This window comes from Daucus carota, chromosome 2 (genome assembly GCF_001625215.2).
Source record: "Daucus carota subsp. sativus chromosome 2, DH1 v3.0, whole genome shotgun sequence".
In the NCBI taxonomy this organism is placed as follows: domain Eukaryota; kingdom Viridiplantae; phylum Streptophyta; class Magnoliopsida; order Apiales; family Apiaceae; genus Daucus; species Daucus carota.
This window is the reverse complement of record NC_030382.2, coordinates 26890740-26915601: the sequence shown is the minus strand read 5'-3', so window position 1 is coordinate 26915601 and position 24862 is coordinate 26890740. Positions and strand designations below refer to the sequence as shown.

At 34.5% G+C, this 24862-nt stretch overlaps 3 protein-coding genes across 3 annotated transcripts in view; 2 read left to right on the top strand and 1 right to left on the bottom strand.

The window, feature by feature from the left end:
• LOC108207265 (uncharacterized) overlaps window positions 1-5062 on the bottom strand; it is a 34678-nt gene extending 29616 nt beyond the window's left edge. Inside the window, exon 1 of the mRNA XM_064086801.1 lies at window positions 4970-5062. Coding sequence (XP_063942871.1) covers window positions 4970-5062 — 93 coding nt within the window. The remainder of the gene's footprint in view (window positions 1-4969) is intronic.
• Window positions 5063-9206: 4144 nt separating this feature from the next.
• On the top strand, window positions 9207-19732 carry LOC108210205 (uncharacterized). Its single transcript, XM_017381498.2, has 8 exons — window positions 9207-9478; window positions 9766-9828; window positions 10100-10166; window positions 10321-10421; window positions 14872-14916; window positions 15004-15279; window positions 15362-15464; window positions 19502-19732. Exons 1-8 carry the CDS (start codon window positions 9341-9343, stop codon window positions 19582-19584), a joined length of 876 nt encoding a protein of 291 aa, XP_017236987.1. The 5' UTR covers window positions 9207-9340; the 3' UTR covers window positions 19585-19732.
• Window positions 19733-21561: 1829 nt separating this feature from the next.
• On the top strand, window positions 21562-24808 carry LOC108206530 (uncharacterized). Its single transcript, XM_017376859.2, has 6 exons — window positions 21562-22007; window positions 22578-22871; window positions 23695-23855; window positions 24010-24115; window positions 24193-24318; window positions 24405-24808. The coding sequence occupies exons 1-6, from the start codon at window positions 21816-21818 to the stop codon at window positions 24543-24545; spliced, it is 1020 nt and encodes a 339-aa protein (XP_017232348.1). The 5' UTR covers window positions 21562-21815; the 3' UTR covers window positions 24546-24808.
• The last annotated feature ends 54 nt before the right edge of the window (window positions 24809-24862 follow it).

Here is a 24862-nt window from a genome sequence, read left to right as displayed (position 1 = left end):
TGATGACTCAGCTGGACAACAAGAACAAATTTGCAAATGTTACTCTAATCACCACTCCTCATATGCTGCAATTGCTCAACATTCCTCAGCAGCCATATCAACTTCAAGTGGCTCCTCCTCCTCAATTTCAGCAACAACAGAATCAACCTCAGCAACACCATCAACAGCAACAACAACCGCAAGAACCTCAACCCCTGCAAATCTAACAACCACATCAATTACAACCTCAACAACTTCAACAACAATCACCCCAACAATCCCAAGAAGCACAGTCATCACACCATTCATCCAACCAATCATCATATCACTCCCCTACTCATCAACAACAACATATCCCTTCATTTGAAGATCAACCACAAGAATACATATTCTTCGAAAATCAACCATCTTCATCTGAACCACTACCACACCAAACACAATCCCAAATCATACCACAAACACAATCTACCTTACAACCTCTGCACTCTGACTCTCCTATCAACCAGGAGCTGCAGTCCTTTCGTCAGGACCTACAGGTAGCTCAAGTACTTTCTAACTTCTCATCTAATTTAATGTTGATACATCAGATTATGGTTGTGATCTTGTTTGTGACCTTGATTTTGTTTTCCAGCCTGCCAGCAATGAACCTGACAACACACAGGTTCATAACCTAGCTGATGATTCACTTCAACCAACTCTCATTCTCCAAACAGATCAACCAACACTTCAATGCAACCTGTTCGTAAAGTTGCAAGAAAACGGAGTACGAGTAGTTTACTGAGTCAACCCGCAGCTCTGTCTCCCTCAAAGAAGCAAAGGGTGGAAGCCGTGGAGACATCTACAGCCTCATCTTTACCTTCCCAACAAGGTTTAGATTTTGAAATGGCAATAGAACAGTCTCTGGACCCATTCTCTCTACAGGATGAGGCCATTGAAATTGACCGTCCGGCCGCGGTAACTTGTACAGAGTCAAGCACTACGCTAGCACTCACGCTAGTGCAAGCCCAAACAGATACACAGGTTACTATGTTTACTGAGTGCACAGATTTTCAAAATCAATGTATTATGTATGAAAACTTTTCTGATCACTCTTTCTTTTCTGATCAGGCGGAACTTGGCAGCGTGCAAGTTAATCTGCCCTCACAGGCATCCGGAGGACAATTTGTTCCTCCACTACCTTTTCTCCCATCTCAAGGGACATTGGTAGTTTATACAGGTACAGCAGGCAGAGTGAATGAACAGAGTGATGTAAGGCAAACACCGAGCGATACACATGCACGTGAGGCTAGTGAAACAGCTTTGAGTGTACGCGAGGTGAGTGCACACACTGACCCTGCTCTATTTGAGGAACAAATGGCTAAGTTACGAGCTGAATTAGCCAGAATGATAGCTGAAAATGAGAAGCTGAAGGGTGCACAGTTGGTGACCCTAGCAGAGAAAGCAGAGGAAAGGCCATCCAGTTCTTACAGGGATGAGCTCAAAGAAGAGATCCATGAGTTAGCTGTTGAAATGCGATCCAATCATGAACTTTACATGGCTAAGTTTGATTCCATCGACAGCAAACTTGATCAACTTCTCAGGAACTCAAACAAGTCTGATGATCAACCCTCCGGAGAGGATCCCTCAACTAAGGGGGAGAATAGAGAAGACAAAGGTGACAGGGATGATAGAGGCAATAGCTCAAATCAAAGCAACAAGGAAAATACCACTTCTGGATCTGCCCCTGACAAAGAATCTGATAAGTCAAAAGGCAAAGAACCGTTACATCAGCCTGACAATGTTTTCAACTCTGATAGTTATGATGACTATCCAAATGATATGGATGATGATGACGTCTTCGATGCTACTTATCGTCAAGCAGAAGAAGAAGGTAAATTTGATGAGAGTTATTTGTTTCAGGATGAAGAACCTGTTGATCTAGAGCATGAGGAGAATGTCCGGAAGTTCAAAGCTGAAAATGAAGCTAGGAAGCGTAAGCTTCGAGATTTCCAAAAACTTCTAGAGGACAAGTTGATCACAGATGAGCAAATCAAGATCGAGAAACAGAAAATCTATGATGCTGCGTGGAAGCAGAAGAATCTTGATATTAAAAGGAAAGTCGGAAAAAGCTGGGACATTGCAAAGATAATATTCAATGGACCTCAAAGGGAACCTTTCAACGACAAAAAGTTCTTATCTCTGATCTATGATCTTCGAGAGGTAAACCCTGACGAGGATGTCTTTATGCATGCCTTTGCTTGGGAATTGAATTATTTGACTGTGGGAGTCAATAACTTGTTAGAAGAATGGGAGCTAATTGTCTATACACAGAGGAATGGTTCTTTCAGACTATCTGTCGAATCTCTGAAATCATTCTCTGTATCTGAGCTCTGGGTGCTTCGGAACAAGGTAAAGCGCAGCTCCAACCTGAACGAACTCCTTCGTGACAAACTGCTGGAATGTGTTGTATTCAACAGTCCTCAGGTTGTCAAGAATCTGTACTGTGTAAAGTTCGTTCACAAGGAGATCTTCAGCACTGTCTATCTCAACGAAGAAGCCTTGCCAAAGTATCCCGCTAAGCAACTTGCTCTTGCCTCCACTCTTTTAAGAACCAAGGGCTTCGCTTCTAAAGCTAAGTCTGATGCTGATGATGTGATTCTTGCTTACTACACTCGAAAGAATGTTGCTCAGTACTTTCGAAGGATGAAAAATGTTACAAAATCTCAGCCATCAGACTTCCGTGAAGACCCTGTGGAATTGGAAGTGCTACACCAACTGGCTCTGGCAAGAGAACGAAAGAAGCATGGTGAATCCACTACATCTGAAGTGCCAACCAGGGAAGAACCATCAACTCCTATCCTTCACAATTCTGATATCGAAGAAGGAGAAGTTGATCTTTAGATTCATTAGGGATTTGTAATATATGTTCAATAAGCACATCCTTTTGTAATCTAATGTAATCTTTTGAATTCTGGTCAATGTTTAATTAAATACCATAAACTTTTTGCTATTTACAATTCATGTTTAATCCTTTGTCTTATCAGTTAGTTGAGTTATCCTCTCGATAATTTGCATGTTATGATAACAAACAAATAGGGGGAGATTGAAAGGAACATGTTTAGCCTATTTGTAATTAAAGAGGTACCAACTCAACTCTGATAAGAAAGCAAGGTAAATAGCAAGTACTGTTGAAGGAATCCGTACGAAGAACGTCAAGTAATTTATTGAAATTATATGTCTGAAGAATTTCAGGATGCTGCTGCACACCACTGGAAGAAGTTCATTAATATGTTCAAGCCTCAGTGTACAAATAATCTTTTGTAGCACGTCCAGAAGTCCAGAAGGTATAAAGTTTTAATACTTTATTTATTCAGAAGATTCCATACTATTGTTACTTATGAAGAAGATCTACGAAGACAAAGACTCGACGAACAAGCCACGTCTCAAATGATTATTTGATAAAGAATATTTAATTCAGCTAGATACAGATGAACCAGACAGTACATTTGTGTGTCAGCTAATCAGATTAAGTGTTGAGCATCAACTACAAGTGGTCGTTCAATCAAGACAGAGATCTACAACGTTTAATCAAGTCTGAAGTCTCTGCTGCTGAAAGGATATAATTTTATAAATATTTATTTAATTATTTCACTTATCAAAATAATTAAATTAGTTGTATAATTTATTTATTAAATTAATTCACCCTCGAATTAATTTAATTTATGAATTTATATAATTAATATAATTAAGTGAGTAATTATTGAGTATTTATTTAATTAAATATAAAGGTTTTATTGATTAAATGACTCGGCATGGCATTCTCAGAGAATGTCATACCGTGTCATGTGTTTAGGCTTTCTACAGCATGACTTTCTAAGTCATACCGAGTTCTTGCATATGAGTTTTAATTGTGTTATGACATTACTTATTAATGTCATACCGTGTCTGCTTATCAGGCATTCCTTTATGACTTGTGTCTTGTACCTGTATGACTTAATATGTCATACCGAAAGATGCCTTATGACTTTGTCTGTCTATGTCATACCGATTGGTGCTTGAAGGCCAAGGTAGAATAAGTCATACCGAGTTTTTCAGTATGGCTTTCTCATAAAAAGTCATTTCTTCCCTTTGTTTAACATGGCTTTGTGTTATTAAGTCATTCTTCTTTGTGGTTGGCATCCCTTTGCTTTATAATGTCATTGTTAAGCTAGAAAGTCATTCCTTTCTTTGTCATACCTAGATCCAAGTGATTTGCCTATAAATATGGCTTCACTTCTTCATTTGTAAGTGTTCAAGCTTTGTAAAAGCTTTCAAGTTGTTTGAACTTGCAATTGTTATATCCACAGTTTTCTGTGCTTTGATCACTCGGTTGTTTTAATCACTAAGTTAGAATACATACTGTCGGATTTATTCTACGAACTTTAGTGGACATTAAAACGAACCATATTAATTATATAACGACTTAAAACATTGTTATATTAATTAATTAAAATCTGATTAACAAGTTTAATTCAAATCAGATTATTCCGCTGCGATTTTTAGTGACGATTATATTCAACCCCCCCCCCCCTTCTACAATCGTTTCAGGACCTAACACAACAATATAAATCAAATGAGATGGGCACAACAATATAAGTTGATGACTTCAAACTTGGCACTCAATAGTAAACCAGAGTAGAAGCACAAAATTAGTGGAGTAAATCACTCCTACCATGTGTGGATAGTAAAGGGAATCACCCATGCCATGTGTATCCCAAGTGCTTAATCATTGAACAATTTATATATTATTATTATAATGGTTAGAAAAAGACAGAAGGACCGGACCTTCTCTAAATAATAGAATAAAGAGTTCTGATCCAAGAAAACTCAAAGTTAGAAATTTCAATAATAACTGATATAAGTGCTTTTGATTTTTCAATGGATTAGAATATTAACCTAGGAAATTTATGATAGGATAACATATTAAACACCCGTGAATTCCAATTGCACAAAAAAGAGTATAAGCTCATACATCATATCCACACTTGCAAGGCTTCAGCTGCTGATCTATCAAATCCATCTCTTCAGCGCAAAGAGGACAAGTCTTTTCACCTTGATCACTCATGGTTACCTTTAAGTGAAAGAATCAATAAAACCACATTACAACAACAATCCCACCATCAATTTCTAAAGTATAATAAAAATCCCTAATTTATCAAAAAACTCTTGCACACAGCAGTTGCAATCTTAAAAACACTCAAAACATTTCAGAAACAACTAAATCACACTTTACGATCTTTTTATATCACTCTTATCACAATTAAATAATCAGGTACATCAAACACCCTAGTCAAAACAAAGAAAACCCAATTCAAACCACAAACTGAATCTGTCTTGCCAATAAAACACAAAATCGATAGAAACAGATCCAATAAAACACTAAAAACCAAAGTAAAGTTCAATCCAATCGAAGAACACACTAATTCTACAAACCCACAACCATCCATCATAATAAATACAAAAATCACAGCTTAATCGAAGCCAATTGACCACACGCACGCAAATGAAAAGAAATGAGATGAATTGAATTAGGGTTTGGAAAGAGAGCTCACAGATTGATCGAATCGGAGAGATGAGAAAAGGGAAGATATAGCCACACACAAATAAAAACACACTGAAAACACTTTTTTGAGATTGTGAGAAACTGTGTGCAAGTATATGTGTATACATAGATGTGTTTGTGTACAGTATTTGTATTAGACGTATAGAAAAATAAAATAATATGGGTCGGATTTTGGGTTGTAATGGGTTTTTTTACGGGAGTCAATTTAATATTTATACTTTATTCTTATAAAAAACTAAATCTCTTCTGTATAATCAGTGCTATAAAAACGAAATTTGAAATTAATTGAATAATTGAAAATTTAATCGGTTCGGCAAGTTAATTAATTGATGTAATTAATCGCGATAAATCACTGACTTTTAGAACGAAAATATATATTATGAATATATAATTTTAGATAATCAAAATAACAAATATTTATATACCACAGACCAAAAAAAATTAAAAAATACACATGTATATATTAGTACATATAAAAAAATAATTTTGATATTTTTTAATTTTATATATTTTTCGAATTTTTTATAAATTAAAATTTTTAATTTTTAATAAAAAGTATTTATAACTAACCAATGTTTGTCCGATTTTACCGACTTTTGATCGATTTTCACCGTTTTTTCAACATCAAAAAAATATCTGATTAACGATTAATCAATAAGTTTTACGTCCGGACAACGATTAATCAGCGAATAATCCTAATTAATCGCAGACTATTATAACACCGTGTATAATATATAATAGCAAAATAAGAGGATGAAATAGGTGAGAGATTTTACTCAATATTATTAAATTTGTGACACATTTGATGAAAAATTGAGACCAGTATATCGATTTACCAATGACCAAGGGGATATTAAAATCAATATTAGACTTATACACCATGACGATTCCAGATTATAAATTATTAATCGTGTCACGGAGATAATAAATCGATGTACTGATAACTACGTCTCATTGATTATAAATATAGGGATGTTAAAATTAATAAATAGGTAATATACTGGACTTAGCCGACTTAGCAGCTATGCGGGTTTCACATTGTAAATTATTAATCTTATCATAAATAACTCATATAGTGATATAATGATGTAACAATCTTCCGAATTAAAATCATTATGTTTTTACATAAGAATTAATATATTTTGATCTCATCCAAAGTTGTCTTTAACCAGACAACGATCAAGGTGGACATTAAGAATATTTTAATGTGGTGTTTTGCATTCGTTTAGAATGATGTAATATTATTTTTACGAAGAATTTTTAATTGGTATATTATACTTCATTTTTCCAACATTTACAACTGTATTATTTAATTAATAAATGACAAAAAGTTGTTATCCAAATTATTTTTGTGTGACATCTTGTTAATAAAAAAGGATATGTTATTTACAGGTTAAAAATCATATTAAACCCATGAATAAAAATGTAGAAAATCCTTTCGATATTTCTATAAATTTACTGAGCATATCAAGTAGTATTTATTATAGCACAAGAATATTATGAGAAAATTATGAATAAGGCCAAAATAGTTATTTTAAACTTGAATTATAGAGATAATAATTAAATATGGACAATTTTTTCATATAGTCATTAAAAAATATACTTAAGTATACTCAATTCTGTGTATGTCTTATAAATTATAAGTTAAATCTTGACAATTTAACATAGATATTGTATTCTAACATTGTTTAGTTAATGAGATTTATTAATATTTATCTTAGAAAAACTTGTATTTTTGTAATTTTTACATATACCAACATATGTAAAGAAATCATTAATATGCTTACAACCTAGGAAATTAGGTGTCCTTTAAAGTAAATACTTTTGTTGGTCAACATAAACTTGAGAAATTGACTCTCCAGGACGAGACTTGAATGCTTCATATCTAGATATCAAGAAATCATATATGTTCTCTTTTGATTCATCGGTTCCCCCCATCATCAGCTCAATTGCTTCCCACATTAGCTTGACATTTTCACATCTAAGGACATTGTCTTATTCATTGCTTAAACTATAATAAGTTGTTAGGTTAGTGTCCAGCGTGAGGAATTCCTTGTCTATATTAGTGAATTCGACAAGTTCCTTTGGATTAGACCTTTGAGGAATCCTAACTCCAATCTCAATAGACTCGGGAACTATCTTTATTAGGATAAATAGACCATTCTCAAGAATTCCGATGCACATGAAATTTGTAGCTTTAATAAAAAGAAGCATCGTTTTCTTCTAGCTGTTAAAGTCTCCTCTATCAAATTGAGGTACCTTGATTTCAAGATCCTGAGAGTTCATGATTTCACATTTACGATTTGAGGGGGTAAAACTAGCTTTTCTAAATATACCTAATAGTACGGATCACATATCTGTATATCGATATACCAATTATTAGTCCCGAAATGACGTAGAAGGGGGGTTGAATACGTCACTACCAAATTCTCGATTTAAAATTTATCAGCGGATAAGTTCGTTTAAATCGTTAGCTGCAAGACAATTGTAAACTAATCACAAGTCTTCTCGGCTATATCAATCTATCTTGACCAAACTTTACTGAGTGTTTATGTGAGTAGTGTGCAATGGGACTTAACGGCAGTGAAACACTTTTTAAGTTGAATCATGTTTATGCAGCTCAAATATTGGTTTTGTGGTTCATGCGAAAGTTTTTTCAGTTTGATGGCCAAAATGAAAGTTCGGCATCACTTGATTGACCAATTAGCTAATTAACCCGTGTTTTAACTCCATCTCTAGACATGTTATGGATTGGAAAATGAAGGTTGATCTTTATTTCTCATGACTGTTCTCGAGAATCGAGATGCCTACGTATCTTTAACTGTATGAAGAATTAGTCGAAAACGTATTCCTAGTTGTGAGGGGTAGAGCCCTATATATAGAGATCTCAAGTGTCAGAGATTGATGTGTCTAGTGGGCCTCAGTTTAGCCCATATTAATTAATTGCGAAATTAATTAATAATTCATGTTTCAGGCTCTTATTATACGGGCTTTATCTTTCCGAGTCTATAAATAATCCAATAATAAATAGGTATTATACCTGACCACTATTAGGACATCTCCTCAAACTTTCGTTGGTTCACCCCCATTACCTCCTTCACTATGTCGACCGAAGTATGTGGTAGAGAAAGACGGATGACATGTCAGGATGGTGGATAATCGATAATGAAATACACAAAATTAGAGAAAACATGCCGTTACGCAGGGGTGATCGCGGTCCGGTTTGGTTCGGGTTGAAGGTAGAACCGAAACAAACCATACATTATCGGTTTTTAAAAATTTCAAATAAACTTGTGACCCGCAAACCAACTAACCCGGACCAAGCGGCGCGGATTTTGATGGTTCGGTGAAACGGATTGATCGGTGTATGACTAAGGCTTATAATCAGAAATGATGATTTATGAATAATACTAGGAAATAAAGTATTATATTTTTGTTCGGAGGGGAAAGCAACTTATAAAAAACCTTTTTAAAATTAAATAAAACTATATTTTCGATTGTAAAAGTTGCGAATCATATTAAAAAAAATAATTTCAGATATAAATTTCAAAATAACAATACTTTTAAAAATATTTTTTAAAATATAATATATCTTGAGTAATTTCACTTATAAAAATCTAGTTTGTGACCAAGTTGTCAAGAAAAACTTTTAGCAGAAAAAAGAAAAAGTTGTCGGGGGAAAAAAGGGATTCTGCTTCGAAATTGCAATGTGTTTGGGGTTTGGACTTTGGTCTTTGGAGAGCGTCTTCCTGAAGTGTGAAGGTAGAGAAGTGTGGGAGAATGGCCGCGCAGCAATCAGCTTTCACTCTCTTTTCTTCGGATGGCGAGCAGCAACCGGGATTAGCTTTATCTTTTCTTGATTCCCTGCAAACCCCACTCCCCCCTCCACCTCCTTGTGTTGAAGTTTTTCCCTCTAATGTATGCCTCTCTCTCTCTCTCTCTCTCTCCCTCTCCCTCCCTCCCTCTCTCTCCCTCTCTCTCTCTCTCTCTCTCCCTCTAATGTATGCCTCTCTCTTTCTCTCTCTCTCCCTCTCCCTCCCCGTCTCTCTCTCTCTCCCTCCCTCCCTCCCTCCCTCTCTGTCTCTGTCTCTCTCTCTCTCCCTCTCTCCCCTTCTCCCTCTCTCCTTCTCTCTCTCTCTCTCCGCCCTCCTCCCTCCCTCCCTCTCTCTATATACCTTCCTTCACTTTATTTACTCATTCAACAGGTTCCTACGTCAGTAAAACATACACCGGAGCCACTTAATTTAGATGGACTCACTTTACTCAAGGTCAACCATCATAACTCCTACTTTCTACTCCTATCAATTCCACTCATTTAAATACGGGTTTGTGTCTGTTCCATTCATTTCCTACCTACTAGTATGATAGTATCATTATGTTTGCTTATTTCTGCTTCTAAGATGCTCATTGTCTAAATGTAACAACTCCAAGGTTCCATTTTTCAATTAGTTTTCTAACATCCATGAAATCAGATTTCTTACATATTATAAGCCAAATTATGTTTCGTATACTATCAAGCTAAATATCTGTTTTTTTTAGGGACGGGTCAGTACGCAACAGGTTTTTGCACTTTCAAATTCTGATTTAGTTCCAGGGAAATATGAAGGTCTGCACAACATTTACTATGAATCAACTATTCTGACTGTTTTTGTTTAATTTTTTAATGCATGGACATAATAGTAGCAATTCGTGCGATTGCAAATATTTATATAAAATAATCAAAAGTACTCGTATGTGTTATGTGCTTTTTTATGGAATAGGAGGTTTGAAGCTTTGGGAAGGTTCACTAGATCTGGTCAAAGCTCTTCGCTCAGAAGATGAAGCCAAGCATTTATCTATTGCTGGAAAAAGAGTTTTAGAGGTGGGATGTGATTGCTAAGGTGATCGTACTCTCTTTTTCTGGTTTTACATATTTGTACTACATTGTGACATTCCTTCAGTGTTGAAAGTCTGCTGTTAGGCTCCATTACATATTCAAGGAGAATGTGAATATGTGATGTATATTTTCTATGTAGATCAGATTTGCAGCAGGAAAAAGTAATTTTAGCTTGAATCTATAAAGATAATTACCAAGAATCAAAACTAAAGGATTGATTTGTTAAGATTGCTTAAAGAATTTAATCATCCACAAACTAAATGAAATCTGGATTAGAAAATATAAAGACTTAACCACCAACTTTCTAGATTTTGCAAGTATAAACTCACGATTTATCATCATCAAATTTTCGTCTGATAAAACATTACAATATATGGTTATAGGCTAGGAAAATAACCTAAACCCATAAAGAATCCCAATCAGATACAAAATCAGCTAGTTAGCTATATTTGAGCCCAATCTGAAAACCCATCAAAAACCCCATCTGAAAAGGAAATTATATAAAAACCAAATCCAACTAGAAAATTAAATCCTAGAGTGCTTAAAACAAGAAAAACCCTTTCAAGTGAAAGGTTAAAACTTCCAAGCCAAAAACTTCCAAGCCAAAATCTACTTAATAATCATATAATAATCACCCTAATCCTATAGATTAGCCCATATTGGTAAATAGGGTCATGTTCCTCTTAAAACCCTTAGCCTAAGAACCCTTAGAACCTTCGCCTTTTTCTAGTATCAATTAGGGTTTTGCAACAGAATTGCACATAAAAAATGTCGTATTTATGTATTATATTTAACCTTAGTGGTTCTAAGGTTCTATTTTAAGGATTGGTTCTCTCTTGAGCGCAACCCTTGATAATTAAGCTAACTATCGGCCATGTAGTATTGCCCAACCAGTGTCGATGCTTGTTTGCCTGATGCAAATTCAAGTAAATATGGGAAAACATATTCAAGAAGGCAGAAGAAGGTTCAGAAAATAATTAAAAATGTTCAAGAAAATACTAAGTTTATGATTAATTAATGACAAAGTCCTAAAGTCTAAGTAAATTAGTGAAACAAGTCTAGAAGTATCTTATTTAAGGTCCTTTATATTGAATAGTTTGAATGTTATTCAGCTAGAATGTTCCAAAGAGAGCTATAAATTCTTGTACTCAGTTTGTTTGAGGCAAATTGGATTGAATTAAGTTTTAGAGTTAATTACAGTTTGTAACCCCTAGGATTGCTCCAAACGCACTTAAGATCCTGAACTATCAAACGTGACATAATGCACCCTGAACTTTACATTCCCATGCAAGTTGTAACCCACAGTCACTATTCCGTCCAAATATGCCGTTAATTTTAACTGTTTGAGAGGTAACAGTGTGTATATTAGTTTCTAACAGCTACTTTACCCCCTGTGACTCCTCAAAGTTTATGTATTATATTTTGTAATTATTTCTGAACACACATATCGATGTAAAAAATATTAAAATAATTTTTAAAATATGTATTTATTTTAAAATTTTAAAATAAGTTACATCGTTTATGTAAAAATAATAATAATTTTTCAGATTCTAAATCTAGATACATATTTTAAAACTTATTTTAAATTTTTTTACATCGTTGTGTGTGTTCAGAAATAATTTCAAAATATAATACATAATTTTTGAGGGGTCACAAGAGGTAAAGTAGCTGTTAGAAACTAATATACACACTGTTACCTCTCAAACAGTTAAAGTTAACGGCATATTTGGACGAAATAGTGACCATGGGTTACAACTTGCACAGGAATGTAAAGTTCAGGGTGCATTATGTCACGTTTGATAGTTCAGGATCTTAAGTGCGTTTGGAGCAATCCTAGGGGTTACAAACTGTAATTAACTCTAAGTTTTATTACTCTTCTTGGGTGTGAGACCTGAGTTCTATTACTTTCTTGGGTGTGAGATCTAAGTAATCTAGGTGAGGCCTAGTTTATTCTCCCTTTCTTTCCATAAAATCAGTTCATTTTTACTTTATATTCAAGTATTTATTTTCTGAGTTGTTCTGTATAAAGCTCAAAGCGCTGAATATAAAGATCCTGCATCATAGCCAATGTTTTGTACCTTTCATTCACCCTTTTGATCCTTTCTTTTACTTGCGAATACAATTTTAAAATTGCTCCGGCCTTCGTCTTGGGATCAACATGTATGTACTCTTCTTCAGGCCAAGGAACCAGATCAATAGGAAGGCTTAAGCCATAAACAACCTCAAAAGGAGAGTGTTTAGTCGCATACGTAGATGAACGATTATAAGCAAATTCTGCATGTGAAAGCTTCACATCCCATTTTCCCAATCCGTTGTAGTCTTACTTACTTACTAAACCACATAGTAGAACTCCTGGGTTGTGATTTGTAACCTCGTTTTGCCCATCAGTTTGAGGATGGTGTGAAGTGCTAAAATATAAATTAGTGCCTAACAGCTTCCACAATGTTTTCCAGAAATAGCTTATAAACTTAGTGTCTCTGACTCTCTATCACTGACAATAGTCTTTGAAACCCCGTGTAGATGCACAACCTCTTTAAAGTACAAATTAGCTATTTTATTGCATCATCAGTTTTGTGGCATGGAATAACATGTGCCATCTTAGAAAACCTATCCACAACAACCATAATCAAATCATTACCTTTTTGCGTGCGTGGTAAACCAACTATAAAATCCATGGAAACATCCTCTTAAGGATATTATGGAACAGGTAGAGGCATATACAACCCTTGAAGAAAAGTACTCTTTGCTTTTTGACAAGTTGCACCACGAACAATAATACTTTGAACATCACCTACATCTTTGGCCAGAAAAAGTGATCTTGAAGAATAGCCAAAGTTTTATTAATACCAAAGTGTCCAGAAATACCTCCCCCACGAGCTTCCTCACCAAAAGTTCGCGAATAAAACAAGAAGAGATGCACAAACGATTCTCCTTGAAAATAAAACCATCTTGAAGCACATAAGTTCGTATAGAAATCTTAGGACATTCTTCAGTTATAGGCTGAAAGTCCACATCTTCCTTGTAGTATTCATTAATCTTAGGACATTCTTCAGTTATAGGCTGAAAGTCCACATCTTCCTTGTAGTTCCATCCTTTCTAGGCACCACCAAGATAGGAACGACACAAGGACTCATGCTTTCTGTCACATAACCCTTTTCTAGCAACTCTTCAAACTGCCTTTGCAATTCTTTCGCTTGTTGAGGATTACATCTATAAGCCGCTTTATTTGATAATGAGCTCCTGAAATCAAATTAATTTGATGTTCAATCCCCTGAATAGGTGGCAAACCAGGTGGTAAGTTTTCAGGAAAAACATCCTTAAACTCGTTAAGCACGTCATCCAAAATTTCAGGTGGACTAGAATCCTATTTAGGTCAAACCTTACGAGCAATCAGCAAGTAACCACGACCCATTTGTTCCAATTCATGCTCAATTTGCTTCTAATTCAAGAACAAGTTCTCCTTTGGTGCTCGATTTGTAACTATAGGTTTTCGAGCTGTTCACTTGCTCACTGCTTTAGCAATGTAAACATTATTCCTTCCACCAAATTTAACAAATCTATCATATTGCCATGGTCTACCCAATAAAATATGACAGGCATCCATATCACAAACATCACACAAAACTTCATCTTTAAATTTACCAATTTCAAATGAGATAAGTGCTTGTTTTGTTACCTTCACATTGCTGCCATTACTTAGCCAATGCAATTTGTAGGGTCTTGGATGTCATTTTGTAGACCAATTAAGTTTTTCAACCAATGTTGTGGAAACTACATTCGCACAGCTACTTGTATCTACGATTATGTTGCATAACTTGTCTCGAACTAAAACCCTTGTCATAAATATTTTGTCCCTTTGATCAACCTCTATAGTACTTGGTTTTGCTTGTAAAATTCTTCGAGCAATCAGATGTGAACCACATATTTCAGCTTCCACTTCAGAATCATACTCTTCTTCTTGATGAACTTGCTCCTCAGCCAAACACCCTCAGCGTTATGGTATCAATGCTCCCAGCAGCTACTTAGATTTGGACTTGAGTGAACCATTTAGAAGACATCAGGATGAATGAAGTATGTACTATATATGATATCATCTTGCAGTTGCTTAGAGCTGTTCATCCATGTTCCTCATCTTCTATGAAAGTGTCCAACATGGTTATATGTCCAAGTGCTGGACTCACACAAGTTTTTTAAGAGATTTACATGTTTTGACCCAAATTGGAAGTATATTATCTGACAGGTACTTGATCTACTATAGGCAAAGCAAGAAAGTCCGGCTAACATTGTTAACCTCTCATCCCCATAACTTAAAGTGACAAGATAATAGTATGCCTTCTACATATATGCATGTATAGAACTCCTCGTAGTTGTGAGCTATTTTTCTGTTTAAATTTGCTCGTATCCATTCCGCTAATTAAATTTTTATGGATTTCAGCTTGGTTGTGGTCATGGACTACCTGGAATCTTTGCATGCCTAAAGGTAAACATGCATGTTTTGGTCTGCTTAGTATCTTAGTAGATATGCTCAGAATTCCTCGCTTTATTTACCTGTTCTTTGGTGCATCAGGGGGCTGCTGCTGTTCATTTCCAGGATTTTAATGCTGAAGTCCTGCAATGTCTTACCATCCCCAACGTGAATGCTAATATTCTACAGAATTCCGAGGCCGATATTCGTTACTTTGCTGGTGACTGGGGCGAAGTGCATCAATTGCTCCGTCATTTAAATACTGACGAGAACTGTAACTGTGAGCTGAATGAGTATGGTGGGTATGATATTATTCTAATGGCAGAGACAGTGTACTCGATCTCTACTCTCCCGAACCTCTATCAACTTATAAAAAAGGTAACTCTATTTACATTCTTATATATGCTTTTGATACAAGTCTATTGCGGATTTTAATTACAATTGTTGTATCTTTATATAGTGTATTAGTCGTCCTGGTGGAGTTGTGTATATGGCAGCAAAAAAGCATTACTTTGGAGTAGGGGGGGGATCAAGGCGGTTCCTATCTGTGGTGGAGAAGGATGGTAAGATGATCTTTTAAATCTCCATTTGCATGATTTTGAAGTATCAGAATAGGATCTTGTTCACATGATAATTTTTTCGTAGGTTGTAGTTTTCCTTTATCATTCAACTCTTTGATTCTTCGCTGAAAAGATTCCTTTTGTTATGTAGTAAGCATATTGTCATACTTGCTTCATCCCAATTCAAATATCTTTTTTTTTTTCCTGGTTTAAATGGCATTTTTTTTTTATCACTCAACTGATCTCTAAGACTCTAACTTGCAAGTGGGTCGTCCGACCGAAACACTTGCAATCGGGTCAGTAAACTATGACTATCTTGCAATCAAGTCATTAAACAATAAAAACATTTTACGAACTTTAAATTGTCTTTTACTTTTTCAAAAATGCGTTTGGTATTTACACATCAGCCTCCAACTAGACTCCATATTAATAAAAATATCTGTTTCACTTTATCAGATCCTACACATTCCCTTAAAAAACCCCACCCATAATCTTCATCACCACTTCCTTAATATCTCACGTCTTCTATGTAACTTCTTCTATAAATATATGCATATAAATATGTATAGATACACATTATAATATCTACAACCCCAGTCAAGAAGGGAAGATAAAAGAGAAAAACAATAATCACTAATAATGTAATACTTGTAACAGTCCTCCAATAACAAAATTACTATATGCACAAGAGTCAAGCTGCCAGCTTTGCAACAACTAAGCTGCTTCAGATTTCTTATATGCAAGAACAAACAAAGAAAGTACTGGGCTACCATCTTGAAGAACCCGCACCTTCAACAGTCGAGCATCTTGAAGATATCTTTAAGTGCAACAAAGACCTAGATGACCCGTAGTAGACACCCAAGAAGATCAAAATAGTGACACCTTAGCTTTGTATTAGTTCTTCAAACCCATCTTTATATCTTCATTTTCATAGCCGGAAACTTGAATGATCCAATCTTTTTGGTTGGCGATTAAAGAAAGATTTAGAGGATGAGAAGTGTTTTGTGGACCCTAACTCTAACATTGAAATTGTGAAGTTGAGTTTGGGGTCTAAAGGTAGATATGGGTATACTTCTTTAATCTCCCCTCATCTTTTCATACATTTTATTGTGTGTGTATTGACATATGTGAATGGATGTGTTTACAGAGATGTTTTGAGTTATGGCATATGAGATTACTGTTTTCAGTAATTGCTACTTTGTTTGAATTGGTAATATTATATATATATATTTTCAGGGAGGGGGGGGGGGGGGGGGGGGGGGGATATACACTGAAATGTGTATATGTGACAAAAATCTTAAATGAAAGCAAAGAGAAGTTATGGATACAGGGAGTCGTGCTCCTATTTTTTAAGAATTATTATGGTTTTAAGTTATTTTATGTTACATGTTATTGTTAATTAAGGTTCTTAGTAGAAATAAAGTTAGATGAATTTAAGATTTTTAGTGGCGATAAAAAATGGGATAAATGGATGATCGTTGGGTAGATAGAAATATTGGTTCGGACTAGGATACATTGCAGTTAAGTTTATGTGGGATGTGTATATCTGATGAAAATTTTAAATAGAGTACAGAAAAGTTGTAGATATAGGGAGTTATTATGGTTTTCTTTTAAAGAATTGTTACGGTTACATGTTTTGGTTGATTAAGGTTTCAAGTCAAAGTAAAGGCAGATGGGTTTAAGAATTTTACTGGAAACTCAAAATTGGATAAATGGGTTGTTGATGGTTAGTTTGATATATTGGGTTGTACTAGGATTCAGGTTAGTTGAGTTTGTTTTGCCACATTTACCATGTTGTTGCCACATCTGACAGCCAAGTCAATTTTCCATCCAAAAGTTAATATTTGTAATGATGGAGACCATATTAAAAGTTCTGAATAGTACAATGATTTGACTGCATGCTTATTCAGTTAAGTGATCCACTTGCATGGGGTGAGTTGAGTCATGAAATAGCTATTTTACTCCTTTTCTTTAAGGGATGTTGCACATTCAATGTCCACTATCTATAGCAAGTAGAATACACAAATAATTATAAAATCACGCTCAACTGATTGCGAATACAATGGAAGTTTTCTAGTTCTGAGTGTATATTATATAATTACATATGGTCTCCCACTCTTTTTATACATATTAGTTGTATATTAGAATAGTGTGTGGTATATTAAAAGGGGAAGATAATGTGTCAAGTGCTGTAATAATTCAAATGAACTTTTTGTCAACCAAAAGCCAGAATGAAAGAGGATGTGAACCAGAATGAATGTAGTAATAATTAATATAATCAGATGGATGACTTGCATATATAAATTAGAGTTAAATTATACATATTCTTGTTTTAAAATCGAAAATTCATGTCTCATAATGTTCTAATTTCTAGTTTTAAATTTATTGAAGTTCCAGACGGTGCTTTGCTTTTTAATCAAGGACTCCCTCCGTCCCACCCAAATGTTTGCATCTGGGAAACATTTTGGGCACGGAGTTTAAGAAATATAAGTGAAGTATGAGTGGAGAAGTAAGAAAAAGTGAAGATAGTGATGGGACCGGTTGATATTTGATGTATAAAGTAAGTATAGTGGAGAAAAGTAGGTGGAGTAGTTGATTTTTATATTATAAAATTTTACTATATTTGGTAAGTTTTGAAATGTGAAGAATTGGATGGGACATCTCAAAAAGGAAAGTGTAGAGATATGATTGGGACGGAGGGAGTAGCAATTTAACATAAGATGTATTCTGTAACTATGTGATATAAGTTTAAAAAGATAAAATTAGCCTTGTTTTTCTAATATCCATCTCCTATTTTGGGGTCGGAGAGGTTAGTATCAAAGCCTATGAAGCTGAAATGTCCATACTAAAATTTAGTAAAAAAGGGAAAATGAAGCTAGATTGCAGAACAAAAGCGAGATCGTGGCAATTTAAGAATTTCTATAAAAAGGTCGTTTTCCTGGAACTTATCTTTTGTTATGGGATTTAGGATTTAAAGCCTAAAAAGCTTAAATGTTCGTATAATAATTTACAGATAGAGAAGCTAACCTTTAGAAACAGGGCTAGGTTGAGGGCATCTATGACCTATTATATATTGTATTTAACTTTTAAATTGATTATTTACTTGTGATCATTTTTTATGTAAGACTACACTAGTGAATGTAAAGCTATGTTATTAAATTTCTATGTAAGTGATAATACACTTGGGATGGTTGGGTTTCTTGGCCTTGGGTCATGAAATGCTACCAACCTATTGTTGCAAAATTTTAATTATAAAAATAAGGATAGAATCTTAATATTGGGAAATACAAGAAGCTAAAGAAGCAAGATAAAAAGTAGAAACAAGAAACAAGTACAAAAGACCCCTGAATTTGCAAAGTTCTATAAAACATCAAGTTTAATCTGAAATTTGATTGTTGCATTTTTTTAATGTATCTATTTACCATGCTTGTTTATTAATATATTGTGTCATATTCCCGTTCCTGTGTCCAAAATCTGGCAGTGTTCCCATGTCCTAAAATTTTGGAATATGCAAGTCCGACACTCGGATATGTGTGTAGACATTTTGTATCCGAGTCGTAGTAAATAGCTTGTATCTCAGTCACTAGAAAAATATTTCTGATCTAGTTTTTTCTCTATCGATATAAATGACTTGCTATGGTTTCTCATCATGAATTATGTTGCTTATGCGTTGAGAAGAATTTATATCTGTTATATATATATATTCACCAATTTTCGCAATGATAGCTTGGTTTACAGCGGGATTAACCGCATTTATATGTTTCAAATCTATTTACTTACTTTTGAAGGACATTTATACATTCATTTTCAAAATCGTAGTGGCAAAAAGAATACCCCCTTCTATTCAATATCTTTATGGGGTAAAGAAGAATTAAAAAAATTACCCGAAATTGTAATCCCCCTTCTATTCAATATCCCAAAGCTGGTACAAATTTTAATGTTGTGTTTATACTTTATACATATAATTTACCAAATATACTTTAAGAAATAACATTAAATTTCCTCTTCTCAAATTTGCAAAGTATATATTTTTATTTCAGGTTTTTTGAAAGCGAGCCTGGTTGCGGAGGTTGCAGATGGCTCTTCCAACGTTCGTGAGGTATGGAAGCTTGAAATTAAGTAGAAGTGGTGGCAGCACTGGAATATAGTCACGGGCTTCTTAGGAGTACGCTGCCTCCTATGTAATTGATGAATGGTTTTACCTGTGGTTTTACAATGATATTCGATGCTAATAATTAAAGCTTTTGCCAAGAGTCTTGGATTTATCACAAGTTTTGGTGATGTGTTTTATTTCTTTTGTCTGGGTGATCTTTTTATGGAACATGCTTTTAGTTCAGACTACCGCCAGCAGTTTGTCTGTCTTGACCGGAGAAAAGGTCCCAAAAGTCATCATTTTAAGTCAAATGGGCCTCAATGTCATCTTCTGAAAAAGTGGTTCCAATCGTCACAACTGGTCAAATAAATGAGTAAGCATAGAGACATCATCAGGTTATACCAAGGTATAACATGAATTCTAAGCTATTGTGGGATTTTTCTATTAACTATGAACACAAGATGTACCAATGAATGCATAGTCTTGAGAAGATTAGTACAAACATTCAAGAGGAGCTACTTGCAGAGGATATGAAACCGATCATTAGACATGACGTATATTCAGAATTAGGTTCCAACTTGATCAACTTATGGGCGGATTCGTAAAATGAAACATGATGACACCATGATAGAGCATGAATTGTCGACACCTCTGAAAGTGTCGGAAGGCTCCAATCTGATTTAGAAGATAAACAACTACAGTAGGATGTCCATCTACCTTTGGCCATGCCATTTGATCTAAAGAATAAAGCACGCCATGTTGATGACTTTTCATGTCTTATAATGATGACATGAAATTTAAAAAATATATAATCAATCGACTAATCTATTCTACTCCCTCCATCCCAAATTAGATGAGCTCGTTGACTTTCGACATGTATTTTAAAGTCTATTGACCGCATAGCTACGTTACATATTTTTAAAATTTTATTTTTGCAAATAAAAATTTAAATATGAAATTTTCGTTTACAAAAGAAAAATTAAAAAAATAAATTTCGGAACTAGACAGTCAATGCACCTTAAGTTACGTGTCCAAAGTCAACTAGTTCATCTAATTTGGGATGGAGGGAGTATATTGTTAAAGTCGAAACATCAAAGTTTTGGTGGTCAGGCATTCCTGACACTCAGAGACCTATTTAACTTGTAACATATACTAGCCTCTTAACCCGTGCGAAGCACGGGCGGATATAGAATTCGTAATTTATTAATTATAATTTAAATTTTAACATCATCTTATTAGTATTTTAGAATTGATGAATTGGATTTTAACCTGATTATATTTACCAACTGATTATATTTTTTGGACGACTACAAATTATACCAATGTCGATTTGTTATAATATTGTATATAAATTATATTTAAAAGAATAGTGGTGGAGTTTTTATCTTGTACTACATCTCAAGTGTTTGTAATTTAAGCGGTATAAAACTCTTTAATATTGTAAGAGTAAGAGAAGTTTACATGTGACAAACTTGTGTAGTTACAAAGGAGATGACCAAACCAAAATTTTGTACTAACTACAAATTATACCTATGTTGGCTTATGGCTTATTATAGTATAGTATAGATAGTATAGATTAACGGATATTTTACACCATAATTAAAACTTAATTAAATATCCTTATAAAAATATATCTTTTCAGTTCAATTTTTAATTTTCCTTTTGATGAGTTTAACTATTAAAACTTATTTAATATACTAGATACAAAAATTAAATTAACATATCTAATTAAAATATTAACTCAAACACGTATACGAATTATTAAAAAACTATTTTAACCAAACAATGTATATTATTATGACAGAAATTTATTTTTAAAATAAAATTAAAAATTAAATAGATAAAATAAAATATAATTCTTTTTGTAACAATACTAAATTATTAACAAAATAATATTAGTTGTTAAATTATAAATAATGAAATTGAATAATACAGTGCAGACTCAAAGGGACGAGGGAAGGGGACTCGTGGGATTTACAAATGAGGCCCACTGTCTAACGGCTCCAAAAACACACAGTCTCTCTCTCTCTCTCTCTCTCTCTCTCTCTCTATTTCACTTGAAAATCAAAACCCTCCTCCCCCTCCTCTTCCCCCTTTGTGTTTGTTTATTCACTGAAATCTCTCTCTCTCTCTCTCTCTCTCTCTCTCTCTCTCTCCCCACAGATCTCTCTCTCTCTCTCTCTCCCCACAGATCTCCTCATCAGTAACAACAACACACACCCTCCCTCAAGAAACACAGAATCGTAACTTTAATCACACCCATGGATGTTCCTCCAGAAACAGAGTCGTTTTTGAGAGAAACCGTCGATTTCTCTCTGGGCCTTCCCGTCTCTACAACTACTCTGGAGACCAAGCTTCGTGTTTCCCAGGAATCGCATCGGAGAATTTACCACCAGTATCTCTCTTTGCGAGCCAATCTCAACGCCAAAGATCAACAAATTCAATGTCTTAGGGTTTGTTACTCGCACACTCTTAATTGTTTCATTCAATTATCGTTAATTTTAATCCTTTTTCTTTTTTGTTAAATATCTATTCGTTTTCTCTCTTTGTATTTCTTGGATGATGATGATTATCAGTGAAAATTTCTATCTTGGATTCGATTGTATTGTTTTCCAGAGCTTATGATTATCTTTTTGTAGGGTCTCTGTTGTTTTTGTGTATTTTTTTTATTAAATTCTTCCCCATTGCTTTGCTATATACTCTGTTATTTTCGAGTCATTGTCATAATAATAGCCGCTACTCTCTTGTTTTCTTTAATTTTAGGTTATGACTTTGTTTCTAATACTAGGGAAATAGGTGGACAAATTTTCATTTATGTACTTGTTAATGATGCACACATAATGATAGCAGCAGGACTGTTTCTTTATTCAAAATAACTGATATTATTATTGATTTGCTTGTATTTCCTAGGAATTGTTATAATGTATCACGTGTCTTCTTTGATTCACGTCATTGTCCCTTTCATGCTGGCTGTTGTGGAGTCTTTTGCTTTCTTCTTAGTCCACTGATTCTATGATTATTAGGCTGAGTCGAGTATGAATGCCCAAGCTGTGAAGAAATTTGTAGAAGAAAACCAGAAATTGGCTATGGAGTGCTCAAACTTACTTTCTCAGTGTAAGAAGTGGGAGCGAGAGTGTGCGCTGTATGATCGTGACCGCGAAGCATTGATGGATTTCGGAAATGAAGCTGATGACCGTGCGAAGCAAGCAGAATCCCGTGTACATGATTTGGAGGAAGAGTTGAAAAAATTATCTCAAGAGTTGATAAGATTATCCGAGGATCTGCGGTTTTACAAGCATCAGTTTGAGATGCCAGTGGTAATATTTATATATTTCTTCTTCCGCTGTATTTTCTGATATCAAAGTGATAATTTTGCTCACTCATTGTGTGATGGTCTTGGACACTCACCTCAATGTGTGCTTGGACATATTGATTAATACTAGTTTTCAGCAAATTGCTTAGAATGATCAAATACTTCTACTTGGTATGTAAAATTAGCAAAATCTATTAATAGGTGAATGATCCAATACCTGGTGAGTGTGATATGACATTTTACCTGTGTTTTGCTAAATGATGTAGGACAGGATCCAGAAAAGGTAGGACAGAGGTAATAACTACATATCTTGGCAAGAAATTTGCAGAAACACATTGAATTCGCAGACTTATATCCATTTCTCAATTAATTAATTGTTTGTTTAACACTAAAAAAATATATATAATTATATTTCTTTATGTAGCAGAACCCCTAAGAAGGCTATTAATCATGAAACTGCTTCATATCAGTGGCTCTTAACAAAAAAATAGAAGCCTCTGATTATGAACAATTTTTTTGTAATTGGCAAATCATGGAGTAGTCTGTGTAATAGAAACTTCCGCAAGAGATTGTGAGAGTTTTAACTTTTAACCTAAATGCATACAGCATACTACATTTTATTGTGTAAATAAAATTAATTTCATTTAAATTAATTTCATTTACACAATAAAATGTATAGAACGCTATAAAATGTATAGAACGCTAAAAATTAATTTCATTTAATTTTTTTGTAATATTGTTTGCTTCTCCCGAATGGTATTAATTATTGAGAAAGCTATAGAACGCTTTTTGGGGTATGTTGTTTATTTATTTATGCATTGCTGAAGGTTGATACATCAGTAGGAGCCACAGCTGTGGAAAACAAACTAGTTGAATCTCTGTTGACAAGCTTGATTGGCAAAGATGATGTTGCTTCAAAATCACTTGCATTTTTAGAGGCAAACAGTGAGTTGGAAGTATGCCAAAGGCTGCTAAAAATGAGGAATAGGTGAGCCCCTTCAGTTACACTGCAGATGTACTTGGATACTTTTGGTAATCATGATTCTCATTGAATCATGAAAGGCCAGCTACTGTACTTTCGCACTCGTATTATTGCCCTGATTGGTTACGTAATTTGAAGCCCAATCTTTCTTTGGTTGTAGCTTGAGGCCATCAACCCAAAATGTTTTAGCACTACTCTCAGAGATTAAGAGCCTCCACACTGACAAGGAACATTTGAGGATCAATCTTCATAGAGCTGAAGAGGAGGTTAGTTTGTTTATTCCTGCTTACGTTATCTAATATTAAGTGCACATCTGTTGACCAAATGCATTTGATTTGCCTAGGTGAAAGTCTTATCTGAAGAGAATGACATACTGGATACTGAGAACAAAAGGTTGATAAGGAAAGTCCTGAAAGAAGGTCAAAACTCTGATTCTGCTGGAAAACACACTAGCAGTGGATCTGTGAAGGTAACAATTATGCTATAAACTAATTTTTGAAATACCTAGTTTTCTTGTTAAAGATATTCATCAATGGTCACCCTAACCTCTTGCAGGGAAATAAGCGGAAATCTAGCCCCAAGATGGGTAGCCTTGTTACAAAGAAAATTGATCTAAGTGATTTTGATTCAACAAGACAGCCTTTATATCCCTTGCAAACTGAAAATGTAACCTGCCCGAGTCCAGAATTTACTTGAAGCAAACTGTGAAGAATTTATCATTAACTGTAGTTCATTATACTTCTTATCTTGCAAATGGCGAATTAAATTTCCCGGGCACTTGTAACATCCGTAGAAGATTTTTTTTTTTATAAATAACATAGCCTTGATGATACATTCTGTTACTGTTATTTACGTTACTATGCTTGTAACTACTGATTGGGCCTTTACTGGAGGGTGAAAGAGAACATTGGAAATGATTCTCTATTCATTGCCATTGATATAAAAGTTAATGTTGGTTATATGCTTCCCAAATGTATATATTTCATGTTTTTGAAAGTTGATGTGCTCTCCCG